The 19,312-nt window shown below is 54.5% G+C and overlaps 1 protein-coding gene across 3 annotated transcripts; it reads left to right on the forward strand.

Annotated features, from left to right (window-relative positions):
• The first annotated feature begins 649 nt into the window (after positions 1–649).
• LOC120941771 (chondroitin sulfate glucuronyltransferase-like) lies at positions 650–16,127 on the forward strand. Of its 3 annotated transcripts, none has more exons than XM_040355447.1 (6): positions 650–2,428; positions 3,554–3,895; positions 7,652–8,216; positions 9,654–9,836; positions 13,732–15,036; positions 15,713–16,127. In XM_040355447.1, the coding sequence occupies exons 2-5, from the start codon at positions 3,639–3,641 to the stop codon at positions 14,989–14,991; spliced, it is 2,265 nt and encodes a 754-aa protein (XP_040211381.1). In that variant the 5' UTR covers positions 650–2,428; positions 3,554–3,638; the 3' UTR covers positions 14,992–15,036; positions 15,713–16,127. The 3 variants fall into 3 exon arrangements, with proteins under 3 accessions (XP_040211381.1, XP_040211380.1, XP_040211379.1); XM_040355446.1 differs by having other exon boundaries at positions 13,732–14,970; positions 15,011–16,127; XM_040355445.1 differs by having other exon boundaries at positions 650–1,048; positions 1,142–2,428; positions 13,732–16,127.
• Positions 16,128–19,312: the final 3,185 nt, after the last annotated feature.

Genomic DNA, 19,312 nt, shown 5'->3' on the forward strand with positions numbered 1-19,312 from the left:
CGACCGCCATTGTATTCTCTGGGGTCTCTGATACAAAACATATATATAATGTTTCGGGGTTCTGTGGGCTTTTACATGAAGGAGCGAAGTGTCAGAATTGGCGCGGATGGGGAGGGGTCAAAGGAGCGATCTGAGACTTGTATCGGTTCAGCCTTGCTGTGATTGGGCCTCATATAAACCAATAGAGGAGACATTGCAGTGATCAGAAGATATGGCGGGGGAGGGGAGGGGACAATGGGCGGGACCCTAAAAGGACGCAGGCGCAGTTTTGGCCAGAGAGTCTCCGCCCATCGGAGAGATTTGTGTTCTCGGAGCCGCGACACTAAAATGATTTTTAACCCCGTGTGCAAATGACGCAAAAACAGCTCCGGCAGTGAAAGGGTTAAAGTTGATTTAAAAAGCGAATTGTGGAGGTCACATGACTCCTTCTGGGGGCGGAGCTTCAGTCTGCGGCGATATCCACGTCAGCTCCACTTCCACCACTTGTGTCTCCTGAATGTTTGTTACATTAAAGTTCATACAAAAAAAAAAAGAGTGGAGGTCACATGTTTCCTCTCAAAAGTGGAGCTCCAGTCTGCAGCCACACCCCTTCCTCTATGACGTCTGTCCCCCTCTCCTCTCTATGATCAGGCTGTCTGTCCTCCTCTCCTCTCTATGATCAGGCCGTCTGTCCCCCTCTCCTCTCTATGATCAGACCGTCTATCCTTCTCTCTATTCATCTATCGGACTGTTTCCTGGATCCTATCTGCCAGCTCCTTCCTCTCTATGGTTTTTCCTGTTTGAATGAACTTTATCAACAAGAACAATCTGGGCAGTCAGCTGTGCTCCATCCATCCTCTCTCTCTCCCTCTCTTCGTTTCTACACAGAATTTTATGGAGAAGCCCCGACATAACGAGTGTAAGGATCTGACGCCGCTGCGACCCTGATCCCGGGTATAGGAACCGGTCAGAACACCGAGGCGGGTGACCCAAATGCGGAATCAGAAGGTACACCAAGGCAGAGATCCAAATCACCGGGTAAATTACGTTTGAAGATCCAAACCACGAGGTCCTTTGAGCCCCAAGATCCGAACCACAAGGTCCTCCGAGCCCTGAGATCCGAAACACGAGGTCCTCCGAGCCCCGAGATCCAAACCACGAGGTCCTTTGAGCCCCAAGATCCGAACCACAAGGTCCTCCGAGCCCTGAGATCCGAAACACGAGGTCCTCCGAGCCCCGAGATCCGAACCACGAGGTCCTCCGAGATCCGAACCACAAGGTCCTCCGAGCCCCGAGATCCGGACCACAAGGTCCTCCGAGCCCCGAGATCCGAACCACAAGGTCCTCCGAGCCCTGAGATCCGAACCACGAGGTCCTCCGAGCCCCGAGATCCAAACCACGAGGTCCTCCGAGCCCCGAGATCCAAACCACGAGGTCCTCCGAGCCCCGAGATCTGAACCTGAAGGTCCACCAAGATCTGAACCAGGGGTCCACCAAACCCAGAGAGATGAACCAGAAATGACCCTGTATTGGGAGACCTGAACCACAGGTTACATTGACCCCCGAGATCGGAAACCAGAAGGTAGACTGAGATGAAAGATTCAAACCAGCCAATGAAGACAACCAACCAGACTGGAGAGCTGACCCAGCTGGTATACTGAGCCCAGAACCCTGACCCAGCTGGTATACTGAGCCCAGAACCCTGACCCAGCTGGTATACTGAGCCCAGAACCCTGACCCAGCTGGTATACTGAGCCCAGAACCCTGACCCAGCTGGTATACTGAGCCCAGAACCCTGACCCAGCTGGTATACTGAGCCCAGAACCGTGACCCAGCTGGTATACTGAGCCCAGAACCCTGACCCAGCTGGTATACTGAGCCCAGAACCCTGACCCAGCTGGTATACTGAGCCCAGAACCCTGACCCAGCTGGTATACTGAGCCCAGAACCCTGACCCAGCTGGTATACTGAGCCCAGAACCCTGACCCAGCTGGTATACTGAGCCCAGAACCCTGACCCAGCTGGTATACTGAGCCCAGAACCGTGACCCAGCTGGTATACTGAGCCCAGAACCCTGACCCAGCTGGTATACTGAGCCCAGAACCCTGACCCAGCTGGTATACTGAGCCCAGAACCGTGACCCAGCTGGTATACTGAGCCCAGAACCCTGACCCAGCTGGTATACTGAGCCCAGAACCCTGACCCAGCTGGTATACTGAGCCCAGAACCCTGACCCAGCTGGTATACTGAGCCCAGAACCCTGACCCAGCTGGTATACTGAGCCCAGAACCCTGACCCAGCTGGTATACTGAGCCCAGAACCCTGACCCAGCTGGTATAAGAGCTGAATGAGGACATTATGTGGGTTGAGCCCGGAGGGTGGAAGCAGAAGGTGCACTCAGGTCAAAGGTCAGATTGAACCCAGAAGTCCCGACAAGACAACCAGACAGGTGAGTTCAGACTTGGACCTCCAGACTTGATCCCGAGGTACAGGATCTGTATTGGGAGTCCGGCATGAATACAATCTGCCCTGTGGGCACCGCCTGGCTGGACAAAGTGCTGGGTGGTGCCCACAGGGTGGAAAGGGACAGGTAGGGACTGTTCACCCCAACAATCATCTTCCTATCTGGTCTCTTTGAAGTGTTTTGTTTATCCTGCCAGAAATTCCGAGCTGTCCTGTACCGGGGTTTAGGTAGTTTAACAAAAGACAACTGGGCAGGGCTGACACCACTCCTTCCACTGTGTATGGTTTGTGTCAGATTGGGATTGGTGGGTGTTCCTCTGGAAGGTCTATAGAGGCACAACGAGGGGGGCAGAGATGGACTGCGGGTGTCTTTATTATTATTATTGGGATACCCATTCCTGAGGTCCCAACGCTGACAGGGACCCCAATGTCCCCAAACGCTGATAGATGACGTCTTCCGATGACTCGTCTTGTATAGGGATCTATGGGGACAGATAGGGACACATGGGGGAGGTGTCTTCCGATGACTCGTCTTGTATAGGGATCTATGGGGACAGATAGGGACACATGGGGGAGGTGTCTTCCGATGACCCATCTTGTATAGGGATCTATGGGGACAGATAGGGACACATGGGGGAGGTGTCTTCTGATGGCCCGTCTTGTATAGGGATCTATGGGGACAGATAGGGACACATGGAGGGGATGTCTTCCGATGACCCGTCTTGTATAGGGATCTATGGGGACAGATAGGGACACATGGGGGAGGTGTCTTCCGATGACCCGCCTTGTATAGGGATCTATGGGGACAGATAGGGACACATAGTCTCTTATAGGGATCTATGGGGACAGATAGGGACACATGGGGGAGGTGTCTTCCAATGACCCGTCTTGTATAGGGATCTATGGGGACAGATAGGGACACATGGGGGAGGTGTCTTCCAATGACCCGTCTTGTATAGGGATCTATGGGGACAGATAGGGACACATAGTCTCTTATAGGGATCTATGGGGACAGATAGGGACACATGGGGGAGGTTCCGGAACTTTCTCGGCTCCACATTCTGGGAAGTACAAATGTTTGACATGAATTCTCTTCTTCTCTCCGCTGTAGGACCCTGGCTGTAGGAGCCTCGCTGTAGGACCCTCGCTGTAGGACCCTCGCTGTAGGAGCCTCGCTGTAGGACCCTCGCTGTAGGATGGGTCCCCAGCTTTACCCCGTCCTCCTCGGCCTCCTCCGTCCCGCACTTCCATTTATCTTGGGCCTCTCGTTGGGCTGCAGCCTGAGCCTCCTCCGAATCTCCTGGATCCAGGGAGATGAAGGGCCCTGCATGGATCGGCCCCAGAGTCACCTCGGGCTACAGGCTGGGCAAGCAAAGCCCCCCATGGATGACTTGAAGCTCCGGATCGTTCCGTACAGCCACAGAACACATCCCTCCCACAAGAAGGTGCTGAGGTGAGACTTGTACCCCGTATGTGAAAAAAGTACATAATATAATCAAACGCGTTCAGAATTGATGTACAGTGAGCCCTTGTGCGTCAACGCGTTTCACTGTCGGGCTTCTTCAGGACATGATCAAGGTTCAAAGAAGCCCAGTGTCGCCGTCCAGTGTGAGGTCTCCTCTTTCCACAGGACAGACTAGTATACGCTTTTTATTTATCGGATGTGAAATTCGATCTCCTTCCACACGGCGAGACTCTCTCTTTTTGTTACTTCTTTGAACCTTGATCGTGTCCTGAAGAAGCCTAAAGGGTGAAATGCGTTGACGCACAAAGGCTCACTGTACAAATTGTATCATTTTATATGATTTTTATCAATTCTGAATGCGTTTGATTATATTATGTACTTTTTTTATTTTTTGGATCTCTCCATTGTCTTCTGTGGTGACTCTCTGAGTCCCTTTTTCTTGTTGCCTCTAAATTTATGGGTGTGGCCCCGTGTAAACTCCGCCCTCTCTTCTATCTCTCTATGGAGATGACGGCTCTGTAATTATTGTAAGTCCCTTTATTCCTATTGGATATCCAGCTGTCACATGACCCGGCTCTCTCCCAGCCTGAGGAGGAGGAGCTTCTAGTCCTCTGCTGCCGGTCACATGATCAGCTTTTAGAGTAAAACTAACAATTAATCTCTTATAAATCGTCATACAATTATATATTTGAAATCAAATCTTTTTTTTTGCCATCAACACGGTGTGGGCGGATCTCTACCAGCCACAGGCTGTGTCACGCCCCCCCCCCCCCTAGCCTGTGTCTTACAATAGGAGGGAGGTGAAGCCTCCATAAATCTACATAAAATATCCTGTCTCCCATTGTGGGCATGGAGGAGGAAGGGAGGGAGTGGCCTGTCACTGTGTATACACCCACATGTGTGACTCTATAGTCACATGGGCTGCGCATATGTGATAGAGAGGAAATGCTCGGCATAGAAACTCACTGAGAACTGAGCATGTGCAGAGCGGCCACCACAGCTGCATATGGGACATGGACAGGAGGGGGAGATAGAGAGCAGCAGGATCATCCAGAATACAGAAGTGATGAGTGAGTATGAGGATCATGGAGTCTCCCAGTGATGAGTATGAGGATCATGGAGTCTCAGTGATGAGTATGAGGATCATGGAGTCTCCCAGTGATGAGTGAGTATGAGGATCATGGAGTCTCTGTGATGAGTATGAGGATCACGGAGTCTCCCAGTGATGAGTATGAGGATCACGGAGTCTCCCAGTGATGGGTATGAGGATCACGGAGTCTCCCAGTGGTGAGTATGAGGATCATGGAGTCTCCCAGTGATGGGTATGAGGATCACGGAGTCTCCCAGTGATGAGTATGAGGATCACGGAGTCTCCCAGTGATGGGTATGAGGATCACGGAGTCTCCCAGTGATGGGTATGAGGATCACGGAGTCTCCCAGTGATGGGTATGAGGATCACGGAGTCTCCCAGTGATGGGTATGAGGATCACGGAGTCTCCCAGTGATGGGTATGAGGATCACGGAGTCTCCCAGTGATGGGTATGAGGATCACGGAGTCTCCCAGTGATGGGTATGAGGATCATGGAGTCTCCCAGTGATGAGTGAGTATGAGGATCATGGAGTCTCCCAGTGGTGAGTATGAGGATCATGGAGTCTCCCAGTGATGAGTGAGTATGAGGATCATGGAGTCTCCCAGTGATGAGTGAGTATGAGGATCATGGAGTCTCCCAGTGATGAGTGAGTATGAGGATCATGGAGTCTCCCAGTGATGAGTGAGTATGAGGATCATGGAGTCTCCCAGTGATGAGTATGAGGATTATGGAGTCTCCCAGTGATGAGTATGAGGATCATGGAGTCTCCCAGTGATGAGTGAGTATCAGGATCATGGAGTCTCCCAGTGATGAGTATGAGGATCATGGAGTCTCCCAGTGATGAGTATGAGGAGTGTAACAGTCAGGGGTTAACGCCGTTACGATATTCCATTTCACCAACCCAAGACAGATTCTGACACTCCACAATCCAGCAGACAGGACCCATTGGATTCCCCAGAATAACGAGACACACAGCTCTGTCCTCTGGTTCCAGACAGACAGGAATACTTTAATGGTAAACTCAGGCTTGTTATATACAGTTAGAAGCCCCAAGAAACAATGGCTTAACTCCACCCACAACATGACACACTGGGTGCTCAATACACATTCCTTTAGATAATGACATTCAGATAATCTACATGAACTAATTACTAGTCATTTACCCAGACATTCCGACTCCGCGATAAGCTATTCTCACCTGATACACAATACACATTCCTTTAGATAATGACATTCAGATAATCTACATGAACTAATTACTAATCATTACCCAGACGCTCCGACTCCGCGATAAGCTATTCTCACCTGATACACAATACACATTCCTATAGATAATGACATTCAGATAATCTACATGATTATCCTCTCATGTCAGGACGATTCTTATATTAATGGCTACCACCTGAAAGAGCTTGTGAAGCACCTCAGCCCAGACATTCCGACTCTGCGATAAGCTATTCTCACCTGATACACAATACACATTCCTATAGATAATTACATTCAGATAATCTACATGAACTGCTAGTCATTTACCCAGACATTCCGACTCTGCGATAAGCTATTCTCACCGGATACACAATACACATTCCTATAGATAATTACATTCAGATAATCTACATGAACTACTAGTCATTTACCCAGACGTTCCGACTCTGCGATAAGCTATTCTCACCTGATACACAATACACATTCCTATAGATAATGACATTCAGATAATCTACATGAACTAACTACTAGTCATTTACTCAGACGTTCCGACTCCGCGATAAGCTATTCTCACCTGATACACAATACACATTCCTATAGATAATGACATTCAGATAATCTACATGAACTAATTACTAATCATTACCCAGACATTCCAACTCCGCGATAAATTATTCTCACCGGATACACAATACACATTCATTCCTTTGTAGACGGAATTGACATGCAGCCATGTGACCTTTCCGACTGCCAACCCCCAACACATCATCAATAGACGTTCACACCATGAAATCTCTTAGGAGCCAGACTCAATTAACACCTCACCAGTCTCTGTGTCCCCACATGAAGGAGTCACTCTTCTATTGACCTGTTGGGGTCAGAATTCGCCACCTGTAATATTCCAAGATCTCCTGCAATACATTGTGAATTATCATTACTGTCCCATCTCATGTAATCCGAGATATCATTTCTCAGTCATCCTATGCCCCTAGTGGACATAGGATGACCCTAGAGTCATTGGTGAAGCTGGCACAGGAGTACCCCACATCCTTCAAGAGCCTCTGGGTCCCACAGGCCATACCGTTACAAGGATCATGGAGTCTCCCAGAGAGTTCTCTATGATGGGGGTTTAGTGACATATTCGTCCAATGAGCAGACAGAGGTCCGCAGTCCCCTAGAAGAGGATTGGTCTTTGTAGAGCCCTCCATGTTTTTCAATCTTCATTGCAAACCACAGATGAGGGGGAATAGGATCGGCATTCTGACCGGTCCAGATGAAGTCACGGCAAGAGATGTCCATCCCTTTGTGCGACTGTAGCCCCTCCCACCCAACATGGCGGATCCATGGAGTGGTAGTGTGGGGAGTAGGAGGAGCTCATACAGTGTGGGGGTGGGGTAGGAATGCCCGGCTCTCGTTTTCTCATTAGTATTCATGTCTTTGTCCCCAGGACCCGGTACATCCAATCAGAACTTGGCTTCAGAGAACGTCTTCTGGTCTCGGTCTTGTCTTCTCGCTCCACCCTGAACTCGCTCGCCGTGGCCGTGAATCGCACGCTCTCCTCTCATGTGAGCCGCTTGTTGTTCTTCACCGGAGCCCGAAGTCCTAAGCCCCTCCCAGGAATGGAGGTCGTCTCCCACGGCGATGAGCGCCCGGCGTGGTTGATGTACCACACGTTGCGTTATCTGGAGGCGCACTTCATACCCACCTATGATTGGTTCTTCGTCTCTCAGGACGATTCTTATATTAATGGCTACCACCTGAAAGAGCTTGTGAAGCACCTCAGCCCCGGGCCCCCTCTGTACTTCGGGCGACCAATGGAGTTCATCGGAGGCGAGGAAACCTGGAGATACTGTCATGGGGCCTCTGGGTACCTCCTGTCCCGGGCCCTCCTCCTCAGGCTGGGGCCCCATCTGGATTTCTGTCGCTCTGATATACTCAGTTCCCGACCGGACGAATGGCTGGGCCGATGCCTTCAGGATACTCTTGGAATTGCATGTGTGGCGGAGTATCAGGTAATGTTCCCGACCAATCGAGTCCAACGCCAGACATTTTATACTTCTAGAGTCCCTCTAACATCCTTCAACCTACCCCTAGGGCCCACGTGTCCCTCTAACATCCCTCCACCTCCTCCTAGGGCCCATGTGTCCCTCTAACACCCCTCAATCCTTATTCTAGGGCCCATGTGTCCCTCTAACATCCCTCAATCCCCCCCTAAGGCCCACGTGTCCCTCTAACACCCCTCAATCTCCTCCTAGGGCCCACGTGTCCCTCCAACATCCCACAATCCCCCCCTAGGGCCCACGTGTCCCTCTAACACCCCTCAATCCCCCCTAGGGCCCACATGTCCCTCTAACATCCCTCCACCTCCCCCTAGGGCCCACGTGTCCCTCTAACATCCCTCAATCCCCCCTAGGGCCCACGTGTCCCTCTAACATCCCTCCACCTCCCCCTAGGGCCCACGTGTCCCTCTAACACCCCTTATTCTCCTCCTAGGGCCCACGTGTCCCTCTAACACCCCTCAACCTCCCCCTAGGGCCCACGTGTCCCTCTAACATCCCTCAATTCCCCCTAGGGCCCACGTGTCCCTCTAACACCCCTCCACCTCCCCTAGGGCCCACATGTCCCTCTAACACCCCTCAACCTCCCCCTAGGGCCCACATGTCCCTCTAACACCCCTTATTCTCCTCCTAGGGCCCACGTGTCCCTCTAACACCCCTCAACCCCCCCCTAGGGCCCACGTGTCCCTCTAACACCCCTCATCCTCCCCCTAGGGCCCACGTGTCCCTCTAACACCCCTCATTCTCCCCCTAGGGCCCACGTGTCCCTCTAACACCCCTCATCCTCCCCCTAGGGCCCACATGTCCCTCTAACACCCCTCATTCTCCCCCTAGGGCCCACGTGTCCCTCTAACACCCCTCATCCTCCCCCTAGGGCCCACGTGTCCCTCTAACACCCCTCATCCTCCCCCTAGGGCCCACGTGTCCCTCTAACACCCCTCATCCTCCCCCTAGGGCCCACATGTCCCTCTAACATCCCTCCACCTCCCCCTAGGGCCCACGTGTCCCTCTAACACCCCTCAACCTCCCCCTAGGGCCCACATGTCCCTCTAACACCCCTTATTCTCCTCCTAGGGCCCACGTGTCCCTCTAACATCCCTCAATCCCCCCCTAGGGCCCACGTGTCCCTCTAACACCCCTCATCCTCCCCCTAGGGCCCACGTGTCCCTCTAACACCCTTCAATCCTTCTTCTAGGGCCCACGTGTCCCTCTAACATCCCTCAACCTCCCCACTAGGGCCACGTGTCCCTCTAACATCCCTCCACCTCCCCCTAGGGCCCACGTGTCCCTCTAACACCCCTCAACCTCCTAGGGCCCACATGTCCCTCTAACACCCCTCATTCTCCCCCTAGGGCCCACGTGTCCCTCTAACACCCCTCAATCTTCTTCTAGGGTCTGGTTTACGTCTCCTTTAACCTCCCAAGGAATGCAGACCTGGATAGTCTGGAAGAGTCGGCCCTGGCGGGGGCCGTGAGCGCTCACCCTGTGCGGGACGCCACGCTCATGTATAGATTGCAGCGTAAAGTCAGTCAGATGAGACTTCACAGAACCTACAGCCGGATCCGGAGACTTCAGGTGAGAATCTTCCCGATGGGCGGAGACATAAGAGGACCGCCCCCCCAAACCGAGGAAAAAACGTTTTTATAGATTTTCGGGATATTTATTACAGAAAAAAGTAAAAAATATTGTGTTTTTTGTCGCTTTATTTTTGTTTATAGCGCAAAAAATAAAACCCGCAGAGGTGATCAAATCCCACCAAAAGAAATCTCTATTTGTGGGGAAAAAAGGACGTCAGTTTTGTTTGGGAGCCACGTCGCACGACCGCGCAATTGTCAGTTAAAGTGACGCAGCGCCAAATCACAAAAACATGCTCTGGTCTTTGGGCAGCCAAATGGTCCGGGGCTGAAGTGCTTAATGAATGGAAAAAATATAATACCCAATTTTTTTGGAACATGTAAAAGATGAAATAGATACCAAACACGCCGTGCGGTAAAATTGCGCCGCTCGTGGGATGACGGCAAAAATCTTTAGAAATGTTTCCTGTTTTTTATTTTTTTTGCTGTGAGAAGAAATGTAAAGATCTCTGACAGGGACATGCAGGGGACGGGGACAGGCAGGGGACGGGGACAGGCAGGGGACGGGGACAGGCAGGGCACAGGGGGGGACATGCAGGGGACGGGGACAGGCAGTGGGCAGGGGACGGGGACAGGCAGTGGGCAGGGGACGGGGACAGGCAGTGGGCAGGGGACGGGGACAGGCAGTGGGCAGGGGACGGGGACAGGCAGGGGACAGGGACAGGGACAGGCAGGGGACAGTGACAGGCAGGGGACAGGGGGGGACAGGCAGGGGACGGGGACAGGCAGTGGGCAGGGGACGGGGACAGGCAGGGCACAGGGACAGGGACAGGCAGGGGACGGGGACAGGGAAAGGCAGGGGACAGGGGCAGGCAGGGGACAGGGGCAGGCAGGGGACAGGGACAGGCAGGGGACGGGGACAGGGAAAGGCAGGGGACAGGGACAGGCAGTGACAGGGACAGGCAGGGGACAGGGAAAGGCAGGGGACAGGGACAGGCAGGGGACGGGGACAGGCAGGGGACGGGGACAGGCAGGGGACAGGGACAGGCAGGGGACGGGGACAGGGAAAGGCAGGGGACAGGGGCAGGCAGGGGACAGGGGCAGGCAGGGGACAGGGACAGGCAGGGGACGGGGACAGGGACAGGCAGTGGACAGGGACAGGCAGTGACAGGGACAGGCAGGGGACAGGGAAAGGCAGGGGACAGGGACAGGCAGGGGACGGGGACAGGCAGGGGACGGGGACAGGCAGGGCACAGGGGGGGACAGGTCCTCTTTATGGAGACATCTGGAGTTTGAGACCCCAAATTTCTCCTCTACAAAGGAAAGCATCAGATGAAAAACCAAACCTTGATCTCATGTTTTCCACAATAAAAAATAAAAAAAAGGCCTTGTTTACATTGGGTGGAATCCGGAAGTGATGTCACAATGTCTCTCCTCCGATGTCATAGAGTTGGGTGGATCTTTCCTCTGCTAATCACTATGGCCAGCCACTACAACCACCTGATAGGGTCCTGGGCTTCGCGATGAGCCAGATAAGCCAGAGAATCACTGGAAGTGCAAGAGGAAGGTGGACCCCTGGGCATGGGGTGGAGGTTGGACCCCGGGGGAAGGTGGACCCCTAGGGATGGGGTGAAGGGTGGACCCCTGGGGATGGGGTGGAGGGTGGACCCCGGGGGAAGGTGGACCCCTGGGGATGGGGTGGAGGGTGGACCCCTGGGGATGGGGTGGAGGTTGGACCCCGGGGGGAGGTGGACCCCTGGGGATGGGGTGGAGGGTGGACCCCTGGGGATGGGGTGGAGGTTGGACCCCGGGGGGAGGTGGACCCCTGGGGATGTGGTGGAGGGTGGACCCCGGGGGAAGGTGGACCCCTGGGGATGGGGTGGAGGGTGGACCCCAGGGGAAGGTGGACCCCTGGGGATGGGGTGAAGGGTGGACCCCGGGGGAAGGTGGACCCCTGGGGATGGGGTGGACCCCGGGGGAAGGTGGACCCCTGGGGATGGGGTGGAGGGTGGACCCCGGGGGAAGGTGGACCCCTGGGGATGGGGTGGAGGGTTGACCCCTGGGGATGGGGTGGAGGGTGGACCCCTGGAGATGGGGTGGAGGGTGGACCCCGGGGGAAGGTGTGCCCCTGGGCATGGGGTGGAGGGTGGACCCCGGGGGAAGGTGTGCCCCTGGGGATGGGGTGGACCCCTGGGGATAGGGTGGACCCCTGGGGATGGGGTGGAGGGTGGACCCCGGGGGAAGGTGGACCTTTGGGGATGGGGTGAAGGGTGGACCCCTGGGGATGGGGTGGACCCCGGGGGAAGGTGGACCCCTGGGGATGGGGTGGAAGGTGGACCCCGGGGGAAGGTGGACCCCTGGGGATGGGGTGGACCCCTGGGGATGGGGTGGAGGGTGTACCCCGGTGGAAGGTGGACCCCTGGGGATGGGGTGGACCCCGGGGGAAGGTGGACCCCTGGGGATGGGGTGGAGGGTGGACCCCGGGGGAGGGTGGACCCCTGGGGATGGGGTGGAGGGTGGACCCCGGGGGAAGGTGTGCCCCTGGGGATGGGGTGGACCCCTGGGGATGGGGTGGAGGGTGGACCCCGGGGGAAGGTGGACCCCTGGGGATGGGGTGGAGGGTGGACCCCTGGGGATGGGGTGAAGGGTGGACCCCGGGGGAAGGTGGACCCCTGGGGATGGGGTGGACCCCGGGGGAAGGTGGACCCCTGGGGATGGGGTGGAGGGTGGACCCCGGGGGAGGGTGGACCCCTGGGGATGGGGTGGAGGGTGGACCCCGGGGGAAGGTGTGCCCCTGGGGATGGGGTGGAGGGTGGACCCCAGTGGATGGTGTGCCCCTGGGGATGGGGTGGACCCCTGGGGATGGGGTGGAGGGTGGACCCCGGGGGAAGGTGGACCCCTGGGGATGGGGTGGAGGGTGGACCCCTGGGGATGGGGTGAAGGGTGGACCCCGGGGGAAGGTGGACCCCTGGGGATGGGGTGGACCCCGGGGGAAGGTGGACCCCTGGGGATGGGGTGGAGGGTGGACCCCGGGGGAAGGTGGACCCCTGGGGATGGGGTGGAGGGTGGACCCCGGGGGAAGGTGGACCCCTGGGGATGGGGTGGAGGGTGGACCCCGGGGGAAGGTGGACCCCTGGGGATGGGGTGAAGGGTGGACCCTGGGGGAAGGTGGACCCCTGGGGATGGGGTGGACCCCGGGGGAAGGTGGACCCCTGGGGATGGGGTGGAGGGTGGACCCCAGGGGAAGGTGGACCCCTTTCTGCCACTTCTGAAGGTGATCCAGCGGCTATTCAGCTGCTCAGATCACTTTTATCAGGAAAAAGCGGCGGCTGCAAACATTTTTAATGCCGAGGTTTTGGCTTTCCAGCTGTAACCATCTCACTGGTATTAAACTTCGAAGTCATGACATATTTTCCCGGCTAGGCGGTCGGCAAGTGGTTATAAACCGATCAGTAATTGGTGGATGTGCCTGCAGAGGGCGTCCTCCTGGTCTCTAATGCTTCCTCTTTTCTGATTGGCAGCTCCTTTTACGGGTGATGGGCAGACATCTCCTCCTCCTCCTCTGCATCACAGAGGCTTCTGCCATGCGTCTCCTCCCTCCTCTTCCTAGGCATCCAATAGGATCGCCTGTCCTTTGGGCCAATCGGGTGACAGATCTCGCGACCCACTTCCTGATTGGCCGGGAGGAGGATGAGTGTGAGAATAGCAAATATTATTGTCATACAACTGGGTGGGCTCGGAGTGCAGTGCTCTGTGCCCCGAGCCCACCCTTTTTTAAAGCCTATTAGAGCCTCTGGCTCTAATCATGTGCCAAGTTGGGACCAATCTGTAGTTGCTGGATGAGCCTGTAGAGGGCGTCCTCCTCGTCTCTAATTCTTCCTCTTTTTTTCCTTCAGGGTGAAATCCGGAACCTTTCCTCTCTGACCCCGGATGGAGAAGCCAGTCTTCTGTGGCCAGTCGGCGTCAACCCGCCGTTCACCCCAAAATCCCACTTTGACTTGCTGACTTGGGAATACTTTACAGAGACGCACACCTTCTCCTGCCACGATGGGGCCCCCAAGTGTCCCCTGCAGGGGGTCTGGTTGTTGGACATACAGCAGGTGGTGGAAGAGGCTCTGGAGCAGCTCAATCACCGCTATCATCCGTGGCTTCACTTCAGGAAGCGCCATCTGCTGAACGGCTACAGACGCTTTGACCCCACCAGGGGGATGGAGTACACCCTGGACCTGGTGCTGGAAGCCACCACTAAGAAGGGCCACGCCGGAGTAATCGTCAAACGCCTTAGCCTGCTGCGCCCCCTGGGCCTGGTGGAAATTCTTCCCATGCCATATGTGACTGAGGCCACGCCGGTGCAGGTCGTGGTACCATTGATGCCGGCCGATGCTGGCCACATTTCAGCTTTTCTTGATGCCTTTGCCACCAACCTTCTGGACCCGCAGGAGAACGTGGCCCTGACGGTGCTGCTGGTGTATGACGTGACCTCCTCGGGGCAGGTTCAGGATGTGTTTGAAGGGGTGCGGGGGATGGTGTCTGAATTGGAGAGCCGATACTCCTTCCTCCGGCTAGAAGTGACCAGTGTCCGCACTGAGATCCCCTCCCAGATCCGTCTGATGGAAATCGTCTCCAAGAAGCATCCCATGGAGACCCTCTTCTTTCTTCTGAGCGTTTGGAGTGAAGTGACTGCCGAGGCGCTGAACCGCTGCCGGATGAACGCCATCAGTGCCTGGCAGGTCTTCTCTCCGGTTCACTATCAGGAATACAACCCCGATATGTCCCACCACGGCTTCTCCGCCCCGCCATCTGCAGACTTCCTCCATGACGGACACTTTGACCGGTTCTCCTCCTCTGAGTTCTGCTTCTATAACTCCGACTTCATGGCGGCCCGAAACAGAATGGCCATGGAGGTGGGAGCACCGGAGGATGAGGAGGAAGATGGTGGCACAGAGCTTCTGGAACTGTTCCTTAGACACTCCCAGCTACACGTCTTCAGGGCTCTGGAGCCATCATTGGTGCAGAGGTTCTCCCTGAGGAAGTGCAGCACCCTCCAATCAGGAGAGAGTTATCATCGCTGTGTCATCAGCAATCTGGAGTCACTCGGATCTCGTATTCAGCTGGCTACAGCTCTCTTCAGCCAGGACCAGACCAACAGCACCTAAACGGAGACCAGTCCCACATGACCAGACCAACAGCACCTAAACTGGGTCAGTCCCACGTGACCAGACCAACAGAACCTAAACGGAGACCAGTCCCACGTGACCAGACCAACAGAACCTAAACTGGGTCAGTCCCACATGACCAGACCAACAGCACCTAAACTGGGTCAGTGCCATGTGACCAGACCACAGAACCTAAACTGAGACCAGTCCCACGTGACCAGACCAACAGAACCTAAACTGGGTCAGTCCCACATGACCAGACCAACAGCACCTAAACTGGGTCAGTGCCATGTGACCAGACCACAGAACCTAAACTGAGACCAGTTCCACGTGACCAGACCAACAGAACCTAAACTGGGTCAGTGCCATGTGACCAGACCACAGAACCTAAACTGAGACCAGACCAACAGAACCTAAACTGGGACCAGTCCCACATGACCAGACCAACAGCACCTAAACTGGGATCAATTCCATGTAACCAGACCACAGAACCTAAACTGGGTCAGTGCCATGTGACCAGACCACAGAACCTAAACTGAGACCAGTTCCACGTTACCAGACCACAGAACCTAAACTGAGACCAGTTCCACGTTACCAGACCACAGAACCTAAACTGAGACCAGTCCCACTTGACCAGACCAACAGAACCTAAACTGGGTCAGTGCCATGTGATCAGACCACAGAACCTAAACTGAGACCAGACCAACAGCACCTAAACTGGGTCAGTGCCATGTGACCAGACCACAGAACCTAAACTGAGACCAGTCCCATGTGACCAGACCAACAGAACCTAAACTGAGACCAGTCCCACAGAACCTAAACTGGGTCAGTGCCATGTGACCAGACCACAGAACCTAAACTGAGACCAGTTCCACGTGACCAGACCAACAGCACCTAAACTGGGTCAGTGCCATGTGACCAGACCAACAGAACCTAAAATGAGACCAGTCCCACATGACCAGACCAACAGAACCTAAACTGGGACCAGTTCCACGTGACCAGACCTATAGCACCTAAACTAGGATCAGTCCCACATTACCAGACAAGCAGAACCTTAACCTGTCCTATCATGCTGGAGGCGTCTGTCTTACTGTGATCATCAAAATGCAAATAAAGTTATTTATATTTTACTATAATGCATTGTAATGTGTTCCGTTGTGTGAAGGTCACTATTTGGCTGCCAGTAGACGTGTCTTCCCAACTATTGGCCGTCGGTAGACGTGTCTTCCCAACTATTGGCCGTCGGTAGACGTGTCTTCCCAACTATTGGCCGTCGGTAGACGTGTCTTCCCAACTATTGGCCGTCGGTAGACGTGTCTTCCCAACTATTGGCCGTCGGTAGACGTGTCTTCCCAACTATTGGCCGTCGGTAGACGTGTCTTCCCAACTATTGGCCGTCGGTAGACGTGTCTTCCCAACTATTGGCCGTCGGTAGACGTGTCTTCCCAACTATTGTCCGTCGGTAGACGTGTCTTCCCAACTATTGTCCGTCGGTAGACGTGTCTTCCCAACTATTGGCCGTCGGTAGACGTGTCTTCCCAACTATTGGCCGTCGGTAGACGTGTCTTCCCAACTATTGGCCGTCGGTAGACGTGTCTTCCCAACTATTGGCCGTCGGTAGACGTGTCTTCCCAACTATTGGCCGTCGGTAGACGTGTCTTCCCAACTATTGGCCGTCGGTAGACGTGTCTTCCCAACTATTGGCCGTCGGTAGACGTGTCTTCCCAACTATTGGCCGTCGGTAGACGTGTCTTCCCAACTATTGGCCATCGGTAGACGTGTCTTCCCAACTATTGTCCGTCGGTAGACGTGTCTTCCCAACTATTGTCCGTCGGTAGACGTGTCTTCCCAACTATTGGCCGTCGGTAGACGTGTCTTCCCAACTATTGGCCGTCGGTAGACGTGTCTTCCCAACTATTGGCCGTCGGTAGACGTGTCTTCCCAACTATTGGCCGTCGGTAGACGGGTCTTCCCAACTATTGTCCGTCGGTAGACGTGTCTTCCCAACTATTGGCCGTCGGTAGACGTGTCTTCCCAACTATTGGCCGTCGGTAGACGTGTCTTCCCAACTATTGGCCGTCGGTAGACGTGTCTTCCCAACTATTGGCCGTCGGCAGACGTGTCTTCCCAACTATTGGCCGTCGGTAGACGGGTCTTCCCAACTATTGTCCGTCGGTAGACGTGTCTTCCCAACTATTGTCCGTCGGTAGACGTGTCTTCCCAACTATTGGCCGTCGGTAGACGTGTCTTCCCAACTATTGGCCGTCGGTAGACGTGTCTTCCCAACTATTGGCCGTCGGTAGACGTGTCTTCCCAACTATTGGCCGTCGGTAGACGTGTCTTCCCAACTATTGGCCGTCGGTAGACGTGTCTTCCCAACTATTGGCCGTCGGCAGACGTGTCTTCCCAACTATTGGCCGTCGGTAGACGTGTCTGGCTGGTGAGTTGTGTAAAGTGGGGGTTGGGGAGGAATATCTCTGATAGGTTCAAAGGGCAGTTTCTGAGGACCCCACAGAACCAGGTGGAGCTCCACAGTGTCACCGGGGAATGTATGGGGGGGGGATAACGTGAGCAATACGTGAAAAAGGTTTCACTAAGGAGCGGGAGGCAAGCGGTCTTGGCAAAACTTGACCTTCGGTACTGATGTTACACAAGTTATTGATCCAGATAAGACTGGATAAGACAGGAGTACTTTCTGGGATGGAATTCCCTGCCTCACACCATGATGAACATGCTCTCTGTGTGCAATGGTAGACATTAATAGAAGTTGATTTTCTAAGTTTCAAAAGTGTAGGAATAACCGAATCAGGTGTCCGGTCAACAGCCAGGCCATTGACCGGACAGCCTAAGCCAGCGACCGAGACCCAGGATGGTAAATCAGTCCTTGGGATAGAGGATCTGGGAAGGCCCATTGGGAGTCTGATAAGATTCCAGTACCACATCCCCCTGGGCCAGTCTGGTGGAATGAGAATCACCCAAAAGTGAGGCCCGGAGAGAAGAGGAGCTAGCAGAGAGATGACAGGAGTGATAAGGGAGACAAGGGGTTAGGGTATAAGTGGGGGGTGTAGTGTGATTGGAGGAAAAGGAACAAGAGGAGGGATTTAGTTTAATGGGATGGGTGGTGCCCTGGGCAGCATTGCAGGGTAAGCTGTGGATAGGAGAAGTTTCAGTGTCACCTGTAGTCCTTCTACCATGGCCGACGTGGATCAGCTATTGGCCCAGCTCCGGGCGGCCGCCACTACCAGGGGTTCCCGAGTGGCTGCACAGCCAGGTGGCCCCACTTCTGCGGGATCAGGCATCCGGCTTGGCGGCGGGGGGGGAAGCAGGAGCTCCCACATGCTCGGAGATCTCGGCCTCCGGAGTGTTTTTCCCCGGGAGCCTCCCCTCGATCTTTGCACCATGGCTCCTGCCTTGACAGGTCCCGATCTATGGAAATATGGGGTGAGTCGTTCAGGAACTCGAAGGTGAGATTGAATTGTGACAATCTGGGGGTGGAGCAAGTCATTAACCGCATATCAGCGTCACACAGCATGTAGTCATCTGCTACGCCACCTGGTGCTACGTTGCCTACGGTTGAATATTCTTCTGTATGCGGTACATCTCCCAGGGGTCGACAATACTTTGGCTGATGGCTTGTCTTGTTTTTAGTGGGACAAGTTCAGAGAGCTGGCACCGGCGGCCGAACGTCAGGGGGTTCCGTGTCCTCAATGGACATCGCTGGATGGATCAGGAGGTCGGTGAGTGCCTACGATAAGGTATGGCAGGAATGGTGGAAATTGGTTAGGCAGGCTGGGGTGGATCCGGATGGTGTGGAGGTACGGGTGCTGGTCATCTATTTTGTTTCCAGAAAGCCGGAACAGGGGGTGTCGGCCATGGAGCAAAAACTAGTGGGTTTGGCGTTCTTGTTCAAATTACGGGGCGGTGACGATTTTTGGGTCCGACAGGCTATAAAAGGATATTGTAGGACACATAAGGATGCTAGCAGGCCTGTGTCCTTTAATAATCTGCACACAATTTTTGTTCAGTTGGGGTCGTTGTATGCGTCGGCTTACGCGGTTTCCTTGTTTAAAGCGGCACTTTCGTAGTTTTTTTTTTTTTTTGGAGCCTTGAGGATTAGTGAACTAGTCAGCCCATCTAAGAGGGTTCTGGGGGGCTTATGGGCTCAGGGTGTGGTTTGCAGGGGGAATAGCATTAAGTTGTTGCTACACCTGTCCAAGACGGACCAAGGTGGCAAGGGTGGCAGAGTACGGCTGTTTTCTTTACCGGGCTCTCCTGTGTGTCCTGTGGGAGTTTTTATAAAATGCCTTAACCACTTGCTTAC

Source organism: Rana temporaria, chromosome 5, assembly GCF_905171775.1.
Source record: "Rana temporaria chromosome 5, aRanTem1.1, whole genome shotgun sequence".
In the NCBI taxonomy this organism is placed as follows: Eukaryota; Metazoa; Chordata; class Amphibia; order Anura; family Ranidae; genus Rana; species Rana temporaria.

What these genes read in the sequence shown, in the direction of transcription:
- LOC120941771 (XM_040355447.1), top strand. Translation starts at nt 3,639, where the DNA reads ATGGGTCCCCAGCTTTACCCCGTCCTCCTCGGCCTCCTCCGTCCCGCA. An exon ending in TCCCACAAGAAGGTGCTGAG is followed by an intron (nt 3,896 to 7,651) that starts GTGAGACTTGTA and finishes CTTTGTCCCCAG; the next exon opens with GACCCGGTACATCCAATCAG. An exon ending in GCCGGATCCGGAGACTTCAG is followed by an intron (nt 9,837 to 13,731) that starts GTGAGAATCTTC and finishes TTTTTCCTTCAG; the next exon opens with GGTGAAATCCGGAACCTTTC.